General features: G+C 50.2%; 1 protein-coding gene across 9 annotated transcripts in view; it reads left to right on the forward strand.

Moving 5' to 3' along the window:
• The window catches only part of LONRF3 (LON peptidase N-terminal domain and ring finger 3), a 53,588-nt gene that overhangs the window by 1,516 nt on the left and 30,089 nt on the right, over positions 1-21,983 (forward strand). For 4 of the 9 annotated variants that reach the window (XM_013986381.3, XM_085008288.1, XM_013986383.3 and 1 more), the window contains exons 2-6: positions 2,146-2,264; positions 4,776-4,898; positions 8,983-9,138; positions 11,382-11,631; positions 12,402-12,492. In XM_013986381.3, the coding sequence (XP_013841835.1) occupies positions 2,146-2,264; positions 4,776-4,898; positions 8,983-9,138; positions 11,382-11,631; positions 12,402-12,492 (739 nt within the window). Of the gene's footprint in view, positions 1-120; positions 746-2,145; positions 2,265-4,775; positions 4,899-8,982; positions 9,139-11,381; positions 11,632-12,401; positions 12,493-21,983 lie in introns of those variants that run through there. The other 5 variants (XM_013986385.3, XM_085008289.1, XM_003135348.6 and 2 more) reach the window with 3 other exon arrangements.

Consider the following 21,983-nt stretch of genomic DNA (forward strand, 5'->3'; position numbering starts at 1 on the left):
GCCGCGGCTCCCGGTGGGGTGGGTCCGGCGTGGAATTAGGTCAGGAGAGCACTGGTTGCATAAGGGCCGCGAGCGGCCCGGGCCGGGCGGCCCCTCCTCCGCGCGGGCGGGCGGGATTGTGTAACGGCTGAGGTAACCGAAGTGGGCCACGCTCGCCTCGGAAACCATCCCGCGAGCGTGTGCGGGGGGGGGGGGGAGCTCGCGCCCCGCTGCCCTGTGACTCATTGTCACCGCTTCCTATCACACGATCCTCGGCTGAAATAGATGTCCCCTCCCTCCCCGCCCGCCCGCAGCCTGCGCCCTCGCCTGGAACCCCAGCCCGCCAGCCCAGTGGGCGACGGGCCGGGCGACAGCTCAGGGATCCCCGGGGGACCGTGGGCTGGCTGCCAAGGGGCCCCGCCTCTGTCCCACTTTCCCGTGCCGCTTGAGGGATGGGTGGGCTTTGTGGCCTTAAGGGCGACGCGGGCAGCTCCGCGCCTCTGGCCGCACCCCCTCGACACCCGCCCCCCACCCCCCACGTCTGGACCCAGGAAGTGGCAGCCTAGCCGCCAGTATTGCCCAGCTCGGGCCGGCTGCCAGGAGCTCGGCGGCGGCGGGGCGCGGTGTCTGGCGAAGCGTGCTGGGGAGGAGGCAGCAGGGCTGGGCAGACAGGGCTCTGGGATCCGAGGGTGCCCGGAGACCGACTCTGGTGGGTGGAGGAGGGAGTGGGCTCCACGTGTTGAATCAACACAAGAGCTGGCAACAGGTAATGGGGGACGGGGAAGGACGGGGTAGACCGGGGGGGGGGGGAGACTGGTACCCGAGGGGGGGGCTCTCCCCCACCCCACCCCCGCCCTCATCCCGTGTGCCCCAGCAGAGCATCCTGTGTGCTGCAGGAAAGAGCTGACCGAGGAGGCTTGTCAACTCTTGACTGTCATCTTAAGAGCAAGTAATAAGGCACCCAAGCGAACCCTCTGCAGACCCCGTGGGGGAAACAACAAGGAAGCCTGTTCTCACAGCAGAAGGGGGTGCCCAGGCCCTGGGGAAGAACAGGGCACTATGAAGGAGACAAGCCGAGGCCACTTAAGCCCAGGTCTCCAAGGGAGACCTTTCAGCTATCCCCCAAGGGCTAGGGAAGCCCCTTCCTGTCTTCCTCCTCCTCATGGGTCTTTGCTGCTGCCACCACTTTTCCCTGGGGAGTCTTCCTTGCACCTCCAGAGGAGTCCGGGTGAAAATGTCAAGACCACATTACCTTTCTACCAGGAAAGGGGTCTTCCCAACAAAGAGTTATCTTTGTGCTGAAAGATGGCCAGTCTCTCTTATTATTCTAGGTGCTATACTCCCCTTCAGAAAAAAAAGGAACCCGTCTCCCACCCCAGATTTAAAGTCTGGTCTGTTAGTGATGACACCGACCAGCTAGCTAGGCTTTGAGCAGATGCCTTTCCCTGTCTAGGCTTGATTTTCCTCAGCTGAAGAATGGGTTGATTGAGCCAGATGGTCTCTAAAGGCCCGCCCAGCCCCTGGCGTCTAGTGATTGAGTGTTGGGGAGAGCCAGCCTCATTTTATTCCTGGAAGCCTTGTCCCTGTAGGTTCACATTTGGCCATCTGTAATGAGAGGATGGAGGCTTGTAAATGCATTTCTGTTTTTTTTTTTTTTTTTTTTTTTTTTTTTTTTCAGAGAAACTTCTTAGGAGCTGGGGTTTGTAGGCAGCGATGTTGCTAATGTCATCAGGGGACTGATTTGGATTTGTCTTCGTGGCCAGGATGAGGGTCACATCTGGCCAACCCCTTCTCCCTCCTCCCTGGCCTGTTTCCTTGTGGGTGATAACCTCGCTCAGAAGCCAGGCTGCCAGTTGCTAGCCACGGCCACGGAGCAGGGCGCCAGAGTTTCTGCAATGTCAGAGTTGCTAATGCATGGCCGAAGCCATGGGCCCTCTAAGGGACTGCTTGAAGGAAGGGCAAAAATGTTTTCTTCACCGTCAGGGGAGCGCCGACCCAGGCAGGGCAATATTAGGGCTGGAGGTTGAGTTTACTGCTTTGGATCCCTGGAATAAGAGTCCTAGATAACTTGACATTTTGCTCAAGAGTCATTCTCATCTAGGACTTAGCACTTTTTTGTGTTGGGGGCCATTAATGAGGGTTTTTTTTTTTCTCTCATTCTGGCAGCTCCAAATGACCACTTGCTTTATAGCAACCGGTCTCAAATTTATTTCACCTTGGAGTCTCATGAGGACGCACTGCATGATGCAGAAATAGCATGTAAACTCCGCCCCATGGGGTTTAAGGTGAGTGTGGATGGGAGGGAGCACTGGGAAGGAAATGTACAGTAGACAGGAGTTGGCAGGAGGGCCCGCCTCCCTGGTGCATGGGGATGGGGCACTAGAGCTCACGCAGAGCAGGCAGAAGGCTCTGCAAAGGAACTGGGGGGAGGGTCCTTCGACAAAGGGTGACTCAGGGGTCTGCAAGGGAGCTGGATTCTTTCCCAGTCCGATCTTCACCTGAGGACCTGCAGAGCAGCCTGGGCTTTGTGACTCTCCAGAAGGTGGACTTGGGAGCCAGACTGCCTGAGTTTTTGTCCCAGCTTTGCTCCTTTCACTAGCTATGTGGCCTTGGGTAAATTACTTAACCTCCCTGTGCCTCATCTTCTCATCTATGAAATGGGGGTATTCAAAGCATCTGCTGAACAGGGTTTGTTGCGAGGATCACTTGAGCTAATACATGCAGATACTTAGAACGATGTACATGGGGTGGGGGGTCATAGGACTTTTCTTGCAACTTTTCCCTCTCGCATCCTAAATCCAGAGCCTAGGGGTAGGGTCCTCGTCCTCGATAGTGCGGCGGGAAACAAGGGTAAGTAAGCAGTGGACCCTTTGGGATGGGATGGGGAAAGAGACGTTCCCTGTGAAGGAAACATTGATGGGAGGTATGAAATAGGAGTTTGACTCCCCAGGTGCATTCCAGCTGCCCAGCCAGGCCTCAGTGGTTCTTAAAATCCCCTGCAGGCGGTCAGCTCTCAGTGGGGCGAGCTGGCTGCCCTGAGCAGGTAGAGCGTGTGGGTGGCTACTCGGTATGACTGGTCAGATCCCAAACACCCCTCCAGTCTCCCAGCGCTTATTCCCTCCAGATGCCCAGAAATGTCCCCCAGGCCTTTCTCCAGAGGAGCCCTGGCAAGCCCTGCATCCAGCTCCAGAAGGAGGGTAGGGGGCTCAACGAGAGGCTTGGAGCAGGGGCCACTGCTTAAGAAGGCAGATCCCAGCTGGCCCCTGTAGCCAAGCCCAAGCCCGAGAGTGCCCGGGTCTGTAGAGGTGTGTTGGACGGGGAGGCCCAGGACCTCAGAAGAGCCCGCAGCCTCAACCTGGATCATTCCTTCACTAAGTTAGACTTGGCGTCAGCCACGGAGGCAAGGGAGTGGGGAGCCAGCCCCGAAGGGGCGGCCTCCAAGCCAAGCTGCAGGACGGCCTATCCCACATCTTTTCTCCTTCCTTTCTCTCCCCCCGGATGCTCCATCTTTGTACTTTTTCAAGATGTGGCGAGGGAGCAGGAGTGAGCCGAGCCCACAGGAGTCAAAGCGTCTGTGCAGCCCCTGGTTAGCCCTCTGCAGGGCCGGCTGCTTTGCCACTAGCTCCCTTTGAGGTCTTGGAGAGGCCCCGTGCTTTGGCTCACTTGAGCTGCTGCTTATAACTGATCAGTGCGTGTAGGCGGTCCCTCAGTAATGTGGACTAGGTGACTGCTTGACGGGCTCGATAACAGAAAGGCCCATCTGGGTAGGTCCTGAGAGCTGGTTAGCATGTGCTCAAATGGGGGTTCTTGCTATCTTGGGTGCGACCTTCAATGCAACGGTGGGGCGGGGGTGGGGAGGTAGGGCTTCAGGTCAGTCAGACCCAGGCTCAAACCCTACTTCCACAATTTACCACCTGGGTTACTTGGGGCAAGTCACTTCTCTGGGTCTCAGTTTTATCTTTCTTAAAAATGGGCTTCAGGAGTTCCCGTAGTGGCTCAGTGGAAATGAATCTGACTAGCATCCATGAGGACGCAGGTTCAGTCCCTGGCCTCGCTCAGTGAGTTAAGCATCCAGCATTGTCGTGAGCTGTGGTGTAGGTTGCAGATGCGGTTCAGATCTGGTGTTGCAGTGGCTGTGGTGTAGGCCAGCAGCTACAGCTCCGATTCAACTCCTAGCCTGGGAACCTCCATGTGCCACGGGTGCGGCCCTAAAAACAAAAACAAAAACAAAAACAAACAAAAAAAAAGGGCTTCAGGGAGTTCCTGTTGTGGCGCAGCGGAAATGAATCCAACTAGGAACCATGAGGTTGCAGTTTCGATCCCTGGCCTCGCTCAGTGGGTTAAAGATCCGGCATTGTCGTGAGCTGTGGTGTAGGTTGCAGACATGGCTCGGATCTGGCACTGCTGTAGCTATGGTGTAGGCCAGCAGCTATAGCTCTGATTAGACCCCTAGCCTGGGAACCTCCATATGCCGCAGGAGCGGCCCTAGAAAAGGCAAAAAAGACCAAAAAAAAAAAATTCCCCAAAAAACAGAAAAAAAAGGGCTTCAGAACACTTGCCCACATTACAGGTCTGTAGATAAGATAGTCCTTTTAGGAGTTCCCTGGTGGCCTAGTGATTAAGGACTTGGTGTGTGGCAAAAAAAAAAAAAAAAAAAAAAGAGAGAGAGAGAGAGATAGTCCTTTTAAAACCCTTCACACGTCAGTGAATACCCATGAAGTATTTATCTCATGTTAGCAGTGATAGCAGCGTCGAGTTGGGTCAAAATGGGATTGAATGCTCCTGTTCTCTTTCAGGCACACTTCAGAAAAGCACAAGCCTTAGCCACCCTAGGCAAGGTGGAGGAAGCACTAAGGGAGTTTCTATATTGTGTGTCCCTCGATGGGAAGAACAAAAGAGCAAGAGCTGAAGCCCAAAGGGTGAGTTCCCACCTCTCCGTCTCCTCTAGGGCAGGGAGTGAGGGAACTGACTCCTCCCCAGGATTGGGGGTCCTGAGTGGGTGGCTTCCTGGGTTGAGGGGACAGGAGTGAGACACGAGTGCCAACCGCTGGCCCAAAAGCACCATCCTTTTGTCATGGTCAATTGCATTGAGCAGGTCCTACCTCTTATAGGAGCCTGTGAGGAATGTTCTTGCTTCTTTGACTCAGGGTGTGGGTTTTCAGTGGGAAAACAAACAAAACAAAACAAAACCAAATACATCAAGGCGAGGATGGAGGCTCACCGAGGAGATGCTTGTTGTTGGCGAGAGGTCCTGGATGTGAGGGTGCCTGCAGTTGTTGAACTTTCCTTTGGCTAAGTCGCAGCTTCGCCAGCCACACAGGGCAGCCAGCTCCCCAGAAGGGATGTTGGTCCCCACCTGCAGTGCCCTATGCAGAACGCCAACCTTCAGCTCCTTTGCTAAAGATAAAACACATACACTATCTCACAAATAGAAGTTGTGGACCATTACACTATAGTCCAGTCACTCCAACTCTTTAGTCCTGGGAGAACATCGTTGTTATTTTTTTTTTTTAATTGCATGAAATACTGAGCACTGAAGGCTCAAGCATCCTCAGTTCTTGGACTTCGTTGCTTAAAGTTCTGCAATGTGCAGTCACAGTGTCTGGCTAATCGGCCTGGAAGTTGCATGCTGACAGTCAGTGGTGGCCTCTGCTCTCCCCATGCCCCACTGCACCCCAAATGCTTTTGTCCCGGTGTAGTTTGGCAGAGCACTGGATGAAGAAAGGGAAGAAGACAAAGGGCTGGTGTCTGAAGGCTCCAGAAAGGAATCTTCAGCAAAATCAATGAAGTAGGAGAAGCCCAGCTCTGGAAGGTGGGCCTCTCATGGAAAGTTTCTTTTCTGGGAAGTTGGTGGCAAAGAATTGCTCCAAGCTGTGGATCCTTTCCCAAATCTTTACTGTGGCCCATCGTGTGAGTATTAATAATGATAATTAACATTTATTGAGCATTTCCTATGCACCAGGCACGGTGCTATGGCCATTATGGGGATGATAATTTAATCCCCACAATATCCCTATGAGAGCAGGCACTATTATTATTCTCATGTTACAGATGAGGCAGATGAGGAAGCTGAGGTGAGTGACTTTCCTGAGGTCACTCACCTAGTGACTGGCAGCCTCCACCTGCTTCCAGATCTTCCCTGTGAGTGGCTGCACCGTCCTGCCATCCTGGGGGGCCACGTCAGGCGTCTCGGCAGTGGCTGCTGGGCTGAGGGGAGAGTAGCAATGGGGTTATCCAGTTCTGGGATGGATGGACAAAGGTGGTTAGAAGAACTTTGACTCTTGGGGACAGAGTGTGTAAAGGCCAACAGAGGCAGGTGTTGGGGCAGGGGGCGAGTGGTTTCTTCACTCTCATTTGTCCATTTCCCACTTGGCCTGAGAGGCTCTGCTATCATCAGTTGGGCTGACTCCTCTTTCCAGCCCACTTTTATAGACCAGCTAGTGTCACTGCCACGGTTGCCTCAACGGGGCCGGGTGAGATGCTGTGCTAAGCGCTGGAGCCCAAAGAGGCATAAGCCACAGTCTCAGTCCTCCAGGACCTTACAGTCTTGGCATTTGTTAAATAGTGTAATACGAATGCCAAACAATACAAACAAGCATTTGCCTGTGACGAGTGGTCCGGAGGTCTGAGGTCAGGGTGACACCGTAGAGGCAGATTTCCACTGGGTGTGCTGAGGGCAGGGCAGTTACTTAAGAACTCCGAGGACCATCCGCTGAGCTCACTTACTGCACTATTCCCATTCCAGGGCTAAGGATGAGACAGAGATGGTTCAAGTTCACTTGGCATTAATTAGCTGCCTCAGCCACTGACAGGTCTGGGGTTTTTTTTGTTTTTGTTTTTTTTTTTGGGGGGGCTGCACCCATGGCATATGAAAGTTCCCACACTAGGGGTCGAATCAGAGCTTCAACTGCCAGCATACACCACAGCCACAGCAATTTGGGATCTGAGCCATATCTGTGACCTACACCACAGCTCATAGCAATGCCGGATCCTTAACCCACTGAGCGAGGCCAGGGATCGAACCCACGTCCTCATGGATACTAGTCAGGTTCATTACCACTGAGCCATGACGGGAACTCCTGGGTTTCTTTGTAATGTTTGTTTTTACCTCCCATTCTTTTTTTTGCCCTCTTGACCCATTGGAGGCTTTATGCTGACACTCAAATGGAATTGACTTCCATTTGTCTGTGGAATGATGGCTGTGACTAGAGTTGACCCCAGCTTTTGTTTTCCAAAGCCTCTGAGAAGGCCCAGAGTGATTACTTGGGCAGGAAAGGAGCTCAGTGTTGCCGTTCCTTCTGCTGTGTTTCCTTTGAGTTGCCCTCCCCGCCTCTCTTCCGCTCCCACCGCCCGCTGCCCTTCTGTCCTTGGACCTTGGCCTGCTGTGTGGCTGCTGCTGCTCTTTTGGGGAGAATTCCTGGCAGGCTGCTTCCGGAGTGGCTTGGTCCTAGTAGGCGACTTGGGAGGGCTTTTGAGGGCCAGCTCTGGCTCCCGTGGAGGAGGGGCCTCTGACAGCTGGCAGTTGCGGCCCTGGGCACCGCAGGTACCTCCCCACTTCCCTCCTTTACTGCCCACCTAGAGCTGGAAGGAAACGGGCATCTGCCTGAGGACTTTGGGCCTGAACCCCCAGCCTCCACCTGGTTCCAGGGGTGGCTAATGTCTTCATTCAGTTCCATCCGGTGCGATGAGTGTTTATTGGACAGCTGTCATGGGCCCGCCACAAGCTGGCCATCTGTGTAGGGAAAAAGGCACGCTTTGAGGCTAATTCGAGACTGTGCAGTGTAAGGCGCTCTATTAGGGTGCCGTGGAGAACCCCGAAGGACGGGAGAGATCAGGGAGCCTGCCAGAGTAGGGGCAGGTAGCCCTGGAGCTGGGCCTTGAAAGCTCAGCAGGGTTGGGCTACGTGGGAAGCGCTGGCATCAGAAGGAACATCGTGAAGGACCTGCTGGGGGCCAGCAAGGGAACAAATCATAGCAGAGGGAGTTTGGTGGGAGTTTCGGTCGGAGTCTCCTGATCAGTTAATACCCTGACTATGATGACCCTGAGCAAGGAAGGGAGCACCCTTTAATGGGTCTCAGCTGTAAACATGTGCCTGTGTTTTTAGAAGCAAGTGTCCAGCCTTCTTGTGTTACGTGTACACACAATAGATACGCAGGTATGTTGATAACAGGTGCTTTCAGAGGGGTCGAAGCAAGGATGTGGGGGGCTAGTGGTGCAGCCTCTATTAGACCCCACCTCTTTGCTTCCAGTCCCTTCTGGGTCTTCTACCCCCGCCTCCACACCGCCCTCAGCTTATCCAATTGCGAAGGAGACTGGCCAGAGACTGGAACCTGCCCAGCCCAAGTCCTTGAAGTTACCTGACTTCCTCTGGGGGGAGAAGTGGGAGGAGAGGCTGGGAGAAGAGGGAAGAAGGTTAGGTTCTGCTTTCCCTAGCACTTCCCTGCTGAAGGGATTCAAGATCCAGGGCTGATGGTCAGGGAAGGAGGGAGAAGATGGACAGGCAAACAGGAAAGAATTATCAAGGAACCTCCATGACACCGGTAGACTTCTACCCCGGGGGGTGTCTCGGCTGTGACTCCAGGTCCCCCAGCTGATGTTTCTCTCCTGTCTTCACCCCTGTCTCTTCCTTCTAGATAGGTTCTGAAATCCCACTGCAGATCCTTGGAAGGAAGGGGCGCCCTGGAGTGGGGCTTTGTAACTCTGGCTAGGGTGACAAAGGCACCTGCAGTGCCTTTTCCAAATCCAGACTCCCGACCCGGGGAGCACTTCAGACCTGGGGGAGTGAGTCGTGAGAACTTGGAGCCTGGACTTTGCATAAGCTCCCCAGGCAATTCCAAGGTGCTAGAGTGAGAACTCCTGCCTCCCTGTGTCGGGGTCTCTGGTCCAAGGCTTCCTGCCTGGAGTTTGGCCCTGCAAGCTGTGCCCTGCTCCCCTCCTCTCCCCGCCCTTCACCTGAGCACCTGTAGAAACTGAAGTGGTGAAGTCTTCTGTTTTATGTCATAGCTTCTCCTTAGTTTCTTTTCACCATCATTCCCGGGGGATTCTCAGAAACATTCTCCTGATATCCTGAAGTTGTTGGCACCTCACCCTAGATTAAAGGAACAAGTAGAGTCAATGGCTACTGAAGGCACCAGCCATAATCTACCAAAGTCGTCACAGGTAAAACTCCACTCACCCAGCTTGCTCGGGATGTTTTGTTTGGCTGTTTTGTGGGCAAACATGGGGAGTGAGCCCTACCCCTCCTACGTTGTTCCTGAGAAGGAAGAAACGGAGTGGCCCGGGGCCGTGTTCTTTGCTAGAAGGTTATTTCCTTAAGATAAAACTGGATTTCAGGCAAGGTCCCAGGGTTTATGATTTATTCTGTTCAGTTTTTCAGTTCTTGGTCAGAGGGAGCTGAGGGAGAGGTTTGACAGAACTAGAATGGAACTGGCCCGCTTCCCCTAAAGCCATTCAATCGGGTGGCTTTATCAGCTTAGGAGCCTGGGAAGAGGGCCTGACAGCCCCTCCTTTCCTGCTTTTTGTTTGCTCTTTGAGCACCAGCTGAGTTCCTTGTGCAAAGACAGCTCCGTTTGATCCCCAAGTGGAAGTAATTTCATAGTCCTGCACCGTGCCTTGCACATAAGTAGACTTCCACTACTTGTTTGTAGCCAGGAAGAGGGTAGCGATATAGGAAGTGTTCGGTTCCTAGGAGGAAGATAGGTATTTGAGTCTGAAGATGATGGGCTTCAGGCATTGGCTTTCCCAGCAGAGGGCATGTGGATGGAAGCTGGGCTCAGAAGCGCAGACCAGAAGGCGGACTCGAGCTCTGAAGGTCTAGGCACCTTGGGGCAGTTGCCTCCCCTCCATCCGTGCCCTGTGTTCTGACCCTGTGTGTGAGCCCCGGGGTCTCCTTGGCTTTTTGGATTCCCTGGCAGGTGAGACTCTTCTATTTCCTGGGCTGCTTTCCCTGCTCGAGAGAATGAATAAAATGCAGGTGTGCCTGACTCCAAAAGTGTGTGTGTGTGTGGGGGGGCAGAACTTAGAGTATCTCCTGAAATCAAAGCATCCCTAGTGCATCTCAGTACTTGTTTGAGATCAATATTACAGGATTGAGGCGTTCCCGTTGCGGCTCAGCAGTAACGAACCTGGCTAATATCCACAAGGATGAGGGTTTGTTCCCTGGCCCTGCTCCGTGGGTTAAGGATCTGGCATTGCCATGAACTGTGGTGTAGGTCACAGACGTGACTTGGATCCTGTGTGGCTGTGGCTGTGGCCTAGACCGGCAGCTGCAGCTCCCATTCCATCCCTAGCCTGGGAACTTCCATGTGCCACGGGTGAGGCCCTAAAAAGCAAAAAAAAAAAAAAAAAAAAAAAAGCGGACTGAGAACACGAATACTGAATCCAAGTGCCTGGAGTGACTTCTGATTGCCGCTCGGTCTGACACGAAGAAAAGCAGCGCCCCTGGCTTTCCCGTGTGACCCAGCTGGGGAGTGGAGATCGGGTTTCCACCCAAACTTTGCCTTGCAAAGCAGCGGGCTGTTTAGACAATGCCTGGGGTTCGTGGAAAGATGAGGATGCAGCATTGCCATAGAGCTGAAAAACCCTGAGCTCCCTAGGCTAGCAACTCAGAAAACGCACATCCTTTTTCTCTTCATCTCATTGTTTTTGCCCAATTCTATGTTCCCCATTTTTCATCTCTCCATCAATTTGTGGTGTTGTTGGAGTTGGAGGGGAGAAAGCAGCATGAGCCTTTTGACCCATGTGCTGTGGACGGAGAGAGGGATTCTCCAGGTAAATCTGCGTAGATACCTTGTCATTGGCTTTTTTTTTCTTGCTCCTTCTCCTGGACAAAAAATTCTTTACAAGGCAAGAGACATTGTTTTGCCAAATGATCTATCTCTTTTTCAGACTTGTCACCCAAAATTTAGTGAAAGGACTGATTTTGTCCCTGGTTCATTGGACCCGTTGTAACATCTCGCTCTGGAGCGTGAGGGAACTCTGCAGGCCTGTGAACACAGCTGTGCTAGAACCTTACCGAAAGTTCTTTGGCCGCTGGGTGTGGCGCAGGATCTCCCCTCGCTGCATGCCTTGCTTCCTTCAGGTGGTGGCTGGGGTCTGGGTTTGGAGAGGAGCCGGGCTGGTGCCACACTTTGCATTCTCCCCCTCACCGTGGCTCAAGGACTCTCTCCCCAGTACGCCTTTCTGTCCTGGCCTGGAATGTTCCTCCCCTCTGCCCCGGAGGTGCAGGAGCCCTGTGGACAGAAGTGCCAAAGCTGCCACCCAACGGCCCCTTGGTTAAGCTTTGTGTCCTCAAGAGGATCAGGACTATGCAGCGTTCTCTCTTTGTCCCCCGTGGGGAGGGATATCAGGGGGCGATGTTGGTCCCGAGTAGAGCCGGATGGTTTGTGTCTTTCTTCCTCCAGGAGACGCCGGAGCTCCCACACTGTTCTAGTCAGGAGGCGGCCGCAGCCAGGGGGGACCTGGCTAAAGTCCAAGGGCACGGGCAGCAGAGCGACATGGAAGACCAGGACGGGGTGGAGGAGGAGGAGAAGGCAGATGCTGCCTGCCCCCAAGCCGCCTCCAGCAAGACCGGCAAATGTCAGGAGAAGAAAAGGAAGCACTGCCAGGTGGAACCCCAAGACCCAGAGGTGCCTAATAAGGCCGCTAAGCCAGGTGCGGACTCTGCCCGGGGGTTGGGAGGGGGGTGGGGGAAGAAGGGGCCTTGGAGGAGAAGCCTGGGCTTCCCGCACGCGCAGGTTACACCCCCTCCACGTGGGGGCTCCGAGACTCTCAGCTCTGCCACCTCCGGGCTGGCCAGGGGCTGTCCCTGAGGGCAGGCACAGCTCCCGGCATCCTCCTGTGCCTGGTACTGATTATAAGGGAAAGCCGAAGCTCATGGTCCAGCACAGCCTGAAGTCATGGCATCTCACGCCCCTGAGGGTGTCCTTCCTTCCAGGCCAACCTCTCTCTGCCCCCATCCCCATTCCAGGAAGGTAGGGCCAGGGCCACGTGATCGGGCCTCACTCTGCTCATTCCCAGTCGTGCTCCCGGGGGTTGGCATCTCAGAAGCAGCAGCTGCAGCTTGATAGCCTTCCAAGAGAGGCTGGTAGTGCTGAGATCAGGATGAGCTTTGAAGTCCTGGCTCCATCCATGACTTTGCTGCTGCTGCTGCTATTTGCTGAGTGAGGTGCCTCTTGCCTTTGAATGAAGCCCCCAGGGCTCTCGGACAGCCCCTGACTGGCACATCTCTCTCTGTGAGGCTTCTGGCAACCTACATGTGCCTATTTCAGGGCACCCCGTTCTCAATGGCTCAGGTGGCCACGAACTCTCTGGGAGGTGGTGAGTGTGGCTGACTAAAAAAATAATTGGGTTCTTTTGCCTCAGAAGTCCCATCTGTGAAACCAAGCTTAGTTCACCTCTGACTTCTGCTTTCTAAATCACAGACCCTCCCGCTGATCCGGGGGCCACACCTGCTCTCAGTGTTCCGCTCGCATCCTTTGACGCCTCTGACCTTGAATGCTCCCTCTGTATGAGGTATGTGATGCGTACTGTCACTCACTCCCCGAGGCTTCTTCCTCTCTGGTGTCTGGACCTCTCTGCTGCTGACCTACTGCTGGGTAGGTTAGCACAGGAAAGCGTGGTTCTAACAAAATGCAAATCACAACAGTGACCCATCACACAGGCTGCCTGGTGTCCCTTGCTTACAGATTGCATTCTCTGCATTTTTTTTTTTTTTGTCTTTTTAGGGCTGGACTCTCAGCATATGGAAGTTCCCAGGCTAGGGGTTGAATTGGAGCTACCGCTGCTGGCCTCCGCCACAGCCACAGCAGCACAGGATCCGAACCACGTTTGTGACCGACACCACAGCTCACGGCCATCCTGGATCCTTAACCCACTGAGCGGGGTAAGGGATCAAACCTGCATCCTCATGGATGCTGGTCAGTTTTGGTTCCTCTGTGCCACGACGGGAACTCCCTTTCTCCACACTCTTGACTTGGAAACACCTAGAGAGCAGGAAGAAAACTGTCTACTCAGAGGCCATAAACGGATGGCCCACGGGCCGGATATCTTTTTGGGAGGCCTGTATGGGATTTGGGGGTTGGCGTTAAAGATGAATGTTCTGCAGTAGAACAGGCACTCTCCCGTTGGCCATGGCCCCTCCCTCGCCCATTGCCTTACACCAGCCCTCCTCTCACACTTGCATTGCTTTCCTGGCCCCTCGTCCAGGGGCATTGAGAATAGTACCTGCCATACAGTACGTACTCAATATTATTTAAGGTGGCGACCCTGGAACTAATCTCAACTGGCAACTAGCTCAAGATCTCAAAGCTCAAGAGCTGATCTCAATACCACAGGCCTAGTCTTTAGAAGCCAAGGAGAGGCCCTGACGATGTTTTTTGTCCTGGGCCATGAAGAGTAGTTAGTAGTGGGCATGTATGTACTACTTGGCTGGGCATCTTTCCCCCACCTGGTGCCACATCATCTCTACTGTCTCAGGTCTCTGGAGAGGCCAATTAAGACACATGCCTGCCCACCCTTGCCCTCCAACACACATGGAGGAAGCGGCCACCGTCATGGTCTGTGTGACAAAAAATTACTTTCCTTTGTTTCATTTCGCAGCTGTGACTTTATGGCTAAGAGGAGGTGCTCCAAAGCCAGATGGCCTGGGTTTCAACCCACCCAGGCTCTGCCACTTACTGGGCACTTGACCTGGAGCAAGTAACTTTCTCTGCCACTGTTTCCTCATCCATAAAAGAGAGAACAGTAGTACCTGCTCTATGGGGTTATGATTCATTGAGAAAAATGATTTCAGACATTTAGAATGGTACCTGCCCTATAGTCAGTACTCAATAGATGTTAACTTTTTTCTAGACTAGAGGTTCTTTGACTTAAGGTCCATGGACCCCTGAAGGGTTCCCCGTATGGATTCCAATGAATCTGTGAATTCCCTAAAGTTATATGTAAAAGGGTGTGTGTGTGTGTGTGTGTGTGTGTGTGTGTGTGTGTGTGTGTGTGTGTGTTGTGTGTTTTCTAGGACAAAGTCTACGGCTTTCAGGAGATTCTCAAATGTTCCTTCCCCCACCCCCACCCCCGCCACCCCAAGAGAGGGTTAAAAGGAGGCTGAGATATTTGCACAAAAGTTGTTAAGATGTTTGAGCCAAGAGAAGAGATGTCAAGAAAAATCTTTCAGTCCACCACACAGGCAGATCCAGCCAACAGAGGCTCCTCAGGTGTTTCCTGCCCTTGATAAGCACAGAGGCCTTCCAGCTCAATCCCATGCATTTGTACTCAAAATGGCCTTTCTGGACCTCTGAATAAAAATGAGAAAGGCATCCGTTACCGAAACATGTGCTTTTTCTTTCTCTTAAAAAAAAAAAAAAGTAGAGTTGTCAGATTTGCTCATAAGCTCAGACAGACTTGGTGACGAATGTGCCGTGGGAGTTTTAGCTGGAGTGGGCGAGGGTAAACTGGGCTATATAGCCAGTTCCCTTTTACCGCCTCCCTCTCCCCCTCACAACAGCATAGCAGGTGGGTCGTGCCAGAGCCAAGGTGTGAGATGGAGAAACGCTGCTTCCAAGCAGAGCAGTGGCCTCCGCAGGTAACGCCATTGTGGCTCTCAGATGTGACATTTTGATAGACGAGATTCAGCTCACTCAGAAAGCCTTGGTCATTGTGTACGTATCCTCCTTGCCATCCCTCCCGGCATCCAGGGGATGCAGAATCAAAGACACAGACCCATCCTGTTTGTGTTTTCCCTGAGGACTAAGAATCCTGAGGTTGAAGTTCTTTTGTTCCTTTTCCTCTGACTTCTCCCTTTCATCTTGTTTGGCCCTAATCTCAACAGGGGGCTTCAGAGAAGGGTTAGAAATTTGGTCCAAGAAATAAACGCTAAGAGGATAAGACCCTCTTCTAGTTTGCTTGCTCTGAGTTTAAACACCGTTATTTCCCTTATCCTCCCCTCTGTTTTAAATGAGACTTCAAAGCAAAACCTCCTCTTTGCTTGGAGTAGCTATTGTATGGGCTGGTACGTTACGGGCATGGGGGGCTCTAGCTGCTTTGTGATGAGAAGAAACCTGCTGAGTCTAGAGAACATTTCTGATCTCAAGCCTCTTAAAACTGTAGCCCTAGTTCAGGAGCATATAGTTCCCCTTCCAGCAGTGTTTGTCTCCAAGTCAGAGACCACATGTTGACAGAGGCCATTTCACATATGTGCTTTAGCTCGAATTAGTGCAGTCTCGAAAAAGTTCCTGGAGTTCCCATCGTGGCTCAGCAGAAATGAATCTGACTAGTATCCACGAGGACACAGGTTCGATCCCTGACCTCGCTCAGGGGATTAAGGATCTGGGGTTGCCATGAGCTGTGGTGTAGGTCGAAGACATGGCTCGGATCCCGAGTTGCTATGGCTGTGGCATAGCTGGGAGCCTCCATATGCCGAGGGTGCGGCCCTAAAAAGACAAAATAAATAAAAGAAAATAAAGAAAAGAAAAAGTTCCTGTTTCCACCTCTCTTTTAGGGGTCTTCATTTTCTAGTTGTCATTAGGTTTACTATTAGGTTCTGTATGGCTCTTCTGTGTCTTTGAAGGGGAGAGATATTTTCACACTATCTGCTGAGTCTTGATCCTAGACGTTTGTACCTTGCGTGCAGGTGTCTCGAATGAAATCCAGTCCGGTGGTGCTGCGTTGGTAGAAGACAAGTTAGAGTGAATTTATCGGTTCTGATTCTAGAGATAAAATCAGAAGCAGCTTATAGATTCCCCAGGGAGAAGGGTGGGGAGAGTGAACGGGACCAGCAGTGGAGGGTGCGCTGTTGAGATACTCTCTAGCCTCCCGTGGATCGTGGATTGGGAGAGCTCTGCTGATGCCAGTTGCTCTCGGATTCCAACAACTCAGAACTCTGCCCCTCCATCCTCAGTGAGTGCACATCATCCCTTAAGATCGACCCACTCCCCATACCCTAGCCCCGGGGGCCACCTCTGGGGCTGCTGTGGAGACGCACCTTTGGGATGACAAGGCTATTTTGAAATGTAGAGCAGGAATGTTTGATATTTGAACCAGTTACCTAATGGCCCAGTGACCTCTTTGTCAATTGAAACGAAAAGCTTTATATTTAACCCAGTTCTTGCTGCTCAAGTAGCTGGGTGTTAAGGTGTCAGCCCTCCTTCTTCCTCCCTCTCCCTCTTTCCCTCCCCCCGCCCCACCCCCTCCCTCCTCTTCCTCGTCCCTCTTTGCTCTTTTGATAGCAGCAAAAGAGCACAATACAAGGATGTAACTGCCGGGAAAAGATAGCTATTTCCAGACAAGCCAAACATTTTATCCGGGCTGACATCTAACTGAAAGCATTTATTATTACTATTGTTTACTCCATCGCTGTGACACTGTAAAATGCTTTCTTGTGAGAAAATCTGGCCCCACTCTGATGTATAAATGCCTCCCTGAAGTATTTTCCAAAATCATTACCTAAAGTTGGTAAATAAAAGGGAGAAGAATTTGAGTATACGTCTATTTCTAGCTCTATCTATCTATCTATCTATCTATCTAACTATCTATCTATAGTTTTCTCTCTCTCTCTCTCTCTCTCTCTCTCTCTCTCTCTCTCTCTCTCTCTCTCGCTGTGGGGAGAGGGAAGGGAGAGAAAGAGGAAGGAGAAGAGGGTGTGTGTGGCTGTGTGCATCTCCCGGTACCTGGATGGTGTTTGTTCTAGAGATGTGTACACAGTCGTGGTCGTGTCACATAGTGGAGAAGGAGGATGGGCTTGGGGGTCAGATGTGACTTCACATCCCAAGCCCTGCGGCTTACTAGCTAGCGGTGTGACCTTGGCAAGCTAATTTGTCTGCGTTTTAATTGCCTCAATAGAAAAATGGAGCTAATCCTAATTATGGCCTATTACTGTATAAAGATAATGTATATGAAAAACAATACTGCACGTGGAGCTCCCACCATGGCGCAGTGGTTAACGAATTTGACTAGGAACCATGAGGTTGTGGGTTCAATCCCTGGCCCTGCTCAGTGGGGTAAGGATCCGGTGTTGCCCTGAGCTCTGGTGTAGGTTGCAGACGCAGCTCGGATCCCGAGTTGCTGTGGCTCTAGTGTAGGCTGGCGGCTACAGCTCCAATTCGACCCCTAGCCTGGGAACCTCCATATGCCGCATGAGCAGCCCTAGAAAAGACAAAAAGACTAAAAAAAAAAAAAAAATTAAAGAAAAAAAAACAATATTGCACAATCCAGCCAGCAAGAGAAATATATTCCATCTTTTCCCAGTCACTTTACTTGGTCAACCTGAGTGGATTGAATATTGCAAGATTATATATTTTAAGCATCTGAACCTTGAATTATTTTAAAGCAATAATTATGCTGCATCTGTGGCAGCATCCCTGTTTGTGGGATTTTTTTTTTTTTTTTACTTTTTAGGGCCACACCTGCAACATACAGAAGTTCCCAGGCTAGGGGCCTAATTGGAGCTGCAGCCACCAGCCTACACCACAGCCACAGCAACGCCAGATCCGAGCCAAGTCTGTGACCTACACCATAGCTCATGGCAACGCCAGATCCTCAACCCACTGAGCGAGGTCAGGGATCAAACCTGCATCCTCATGGACCCTAATTGGGTTCGTTAACTGCTGAGCCATGAAGGGAACTCCTGATCAGGGGCTTCTTAATCATAGCTCTTGTTGCTAAGAGTTGCTGTATCCTCTTGTGTCTGTCTCATTCATCTGTTCATTAAATGTGAGTATTTATTGCAATCAGTTGGTCAGCTAGATCATTATTATTTGCATGTGGAGTAACATTCTTAAATGAACAAAATGCCAAACTTAAAAATTCTCGGGAAAAGTCGTTTTGGAGATAACCGATTCATCAATCAGTCTTCATCATTCATGTCATCAAATAATGTATAAAAAGCATCCAAATTCATAGGTCTCAAATGACTGAGCAAATGAGTCTGGTTTGGCTGCTTCTGGTAGTTAGATCCCAGCAGTGGTTCCCCAAATCAGCCTGCAAATCACAATTTTGAAAAACATTTCAAATTATGAAATATACACTGTGGAAAAATACGCAAAGATATGAATGTATTCTCTTAACAAAATATTGTAAAATAGGTACTCGTGACACCTGTCTCAGCCCAAGAAATAAAGCATTGCTGCCCAGGAGTTCCCGTTGTGGCTCAGCAAAAACAAATCCAACTAGTATCCATGAGGACACGGGTTCGATCCCTGGCCTCACTCAGTGGGTTGGGGATCTGGTGTTGCTGTGAGCTGCAGTGTAGGTCATAGACACGGCTTGGATCCTGCATTGCCTTGGCTGTGGCATAGGCCGGCAGCTGCAGCTCCGATTAGACCCCTAGCCTGGGACCTTCCATATGCTGCAGGTGTGGTTCTAAAAAACCAAAAAACAAAACAAAACAAAATAAAAAAAACAACAAAAAAACCCAAAACTATTGTCGCCCATCTGCCACTTCCACGACTCCCTCCCCCACAGCCCCTGAAACCACTACCTTTGAGCTTCATGTCTTCTTTTTTAAAAATAGTCTTACCACCCATGTATGTATGTCATAACAGTATAATTTCAGTTTCCCTATACTTTTTTGTGCTTTTTAGGGCTACACCTGAGGCATACGGAAGTTCCCAGGCTAGGAGTCTAATTGGAGCTCTAGCTGCCGGCCGACTCCACAGCCACAGCAACATAGGATCCCAGCTGCGTCTTCGACCTATACCACAGCTCACAGCAATGCTGGATCCCTAATCCACTGAGTGTGGCCGGGGGTCCAACCCACGTCCTCACGGACCCTAGTCGGGTTCGTTTCTGCTGCGCCACAACTGGAACTCCCGATTTTTAAAAAACAAACATATATACATTAAATTATCCAGAATGTATTCTCTTGTGATTTCTTATCCTCAGGATTAAGATTTATCCATATTATTGCCTGCAGGTGAAGTTGGGTCGTTTTCATTAGTGTACAGTGTCCCGTGGTATGAATCAACCCAAACCAGTTGTATTATAGATGGATATTTGGGTTGTTTCTAGTTTAGGGCTATTATGGACAACGTTACTGTTCTTATGTCTGCTGCTACATATATAACTCTCTGCCCCATTTTCGATTGGGTTCTCTCTCTTTTTCTTACTGACTTATAGGAGTTTCTCTGTATGTTCTACATACAAGTCCTGGGTTGGTCACGTGTGTTGCAGATACCTTCTCCCACTCTGTGGCTTGCCTTTTTGCTCTCTTAATGACATCTTTTGATGCAGTAACAAATTCTTAAGTTTAATGCAGTAAAAATGATCAATCCTTTCATTTACAGTTATCGGGCTTTTTTTTTTTTTTTTTTTGCGTGTGTCTTCATTAGGAAATCTCTTCTTAAAGTTCCCACTGCCGAGGCTGGGGTTGCTGTGGGACGTTCGGGTTCTATCCCCAGCCCAGGGCAATAGGTTAAGGGATTTGGTATTGCCACAGCTGTGGCATAGGTCGCAGTTGCAGCTCAGATTCAATCCCTGGCCTGGGAACTACTTCCATATGCCACTAGTGTCGCCATAAAATTAAAAAAAAAAAAGAAATTTTTTTTCTCCCTTGAAGTAAAAAAGATATTCTATCTTATGTTCTAAAAGCTTTACTGTTTGCCTTTCATATTTATTTTTACAGCCCATGTGGAATTGGGTTTTGCATATGATGTGAGAGACAGTTCGACTTCTTTGCCTGGTATGGATAGTCAACTACAGCAAAGAGCATTTATTGAGAGTGGTATTTACATATTGAGAATCCTCCCTCCGCATGTGTCCTAAATGAAGAATCTGGGTCTCTGTCTATTTCTGGGCTTTCTATTCTATTCCACAGATCTATTTGTCCTTGTGCTAGTCCTACACTGTTTTAATCACTACTGCTTTATAATAAGTTCTGATGTCTGGTAGAGCGAGTCCTCCCACACTGCTGCTTTTCAAAAGTGGTTCAGCTCTTCTTGGCCCTTTGCCTTGCCTTATAAAGTTTAGAAATCAACTTGCCAAGTTCCGCAAAAACAAACAAACATGTGAAATGACCCATCGGGTTTTGTTTTTTTTTTTAAGTGGGACTTAGTTAGGTCTTCTGTACTTTCTTTCAATGAAATATTTACAGTTTTTTCCAATGGAGGTCTCATAAACTTTTGTTAGATTTATTCTTGGGCTCTTGATTTTTAAAAGCAATTGTAAATGTCACATTTACATTTCTTTTTTTTTTGTCTTTTTTTGGGGGCTGCACCCGCATATGGAGGTTCCCAGGCTAGGGGTCTAATCAGAGCTGTAGCCACCAGCCTACACCACAGCCACAGCAACGCCAGATCCAAGCCGCGTCTGTGACCTACACCACAGCTCACAGCAACGCTGGATCCTTAGCCCACTGAGCGAGGCCAGGGATCAAACCGTCATCCCCATGGACACTAGTCAGATTCGTTCCCAGTGAACCACGGTGGGAACTCCTGTAAATGTCACATTTAAAAGATGTATCCTCTCATGCTTGTCATGGGTATATAGAACTACACTTGTGTGTGTGTTTATCTAGTTTCCTTGCTAATTCTATCCTTATTAATTTGGATGATCATTCTATAGATTATTTTAGATTTTTCTTAGTTCATCATCATACCATTTGTGAATAATGATAGATCTGATTTTTTATTCTTTTCAGTTCTCATGCTTTTATTTATCTATTTTTTTCTTATCTTAGTACCTGGTTAGGACTGCCATCAAAGGGGTTTTTTATTTTTATTTTATTTTATTTTTTATTTTTGTCTTTTTGCCTTTTCTAGGGCTGCTTCCGTGGCATATGGAGGTTCCCAGGCTAGGGGTCGAGTCGGAGCTGTAGCCACCGGCCTACACCACAGCCACAGCAACTCGGGATCCGAGCCGCGTCTGCGACCTATACCACAGCTCACAGCAAGGCCGGATCCTTAACCCACTGAGCAAGACCAGGGATCGAACCCGCAACCTCATGGTTCCTAGTCAGATTCGTTAACCCCTGCGCCACGACAGGAACTCCTCAAGGGGGTTTTTTAAAAAGTAATTTTACTTTGTGGCCAATTTAGTAACTAAAATTTATTAATTCAATTAAGCACGTTAACTACATTTTCAATAGGTTGATAGTATTCAAAAAGTAAAACAAAAAAATTATTCGAAAATAAATATATGGAAAACCTCTCTCCTAGTCCAGACTTTTATTGGCTTGTTAAACATATCAAATCTCTGCTCCTCTACTTGACCTCCTGAACGCTCAACTTTATCCAGCGAGACCTCACCATGTCTGCGTTTTTAAAGCCCTACCAGGGACTCTGGTAATTAGGTTTGGAGGCCGATAAAGAAGATTCGCCTACACAGCGTAGGACTTTGTAATACAGTGATTCTCAACTCCGGCTGCACAGTAAAACCAGCTCAGGTGTTTTTTACAAAAACCCTGTTGCTTGGCCCTTACCCTGGACCAACTGATCTGAATCTCTGTAGGTGAGGTCCTGAGCTTCTGTAGGTTTTTAAAGCTCCCCGGGTGATGGGGGTGGTGGTGTGAGGAGGAGCAGGAGGGAGAACAAGGAGACATTTGGGGGTGACAAGTATGTTTACTGTCTGGATTGTGGAGATAGTTTCATGGGTGTGTACACGTGTCGAAATTTATCATGTTGTACATTTTAAATATGCACAGTTTATTGTATGTCAATCATACATCGGTTAAGCTATTTAAAGAAAAAACAACCCACGTGGGTCTCCTGCACAGCAGTGGTTGAGAATCATTGTTCTAATAGAAAGGGCACAGGGCTGGAAGGGGAAGTTGGAAAGACTTTCATCTGCCAGAAGTTGGCTGTGTACTCTTAGATCAGTGACTTCATCGTCTTTGAACCTTGGTTTCATTCTTGTTGGTGGGTGCGATTTTTTCTCAAGTACTTTTCAGCTCTCACATTTTGATTCTTCTGCTCAGCCTGGCTGCCTGGGCCAGCCTGCTGTTGCACCTCCTGGCCACACGAGGGGGCTCTGAAGCCTGCAGCCTCTTCCTCTCAACTGAACACTCTTGTGAGGTCAAA

The sequence above is a fragment of the Sus scrofa genome, chromosome X, assembly GCF_054392235.1.
Source record: "Sus scrofa isolate SSC_HxYL_T2T_F1_AM1 chromosome X, Sscrofa_HxYL_maternal_Yorkshire_Landrace_v2.0, whole genome shotgun sequence".
Classification (NCBI taxonomy): Eukaryota; Metazoa; Chordata; class Mammalia; order Artiodactyla; family Suidae; genus Sus; species Sus scrofa.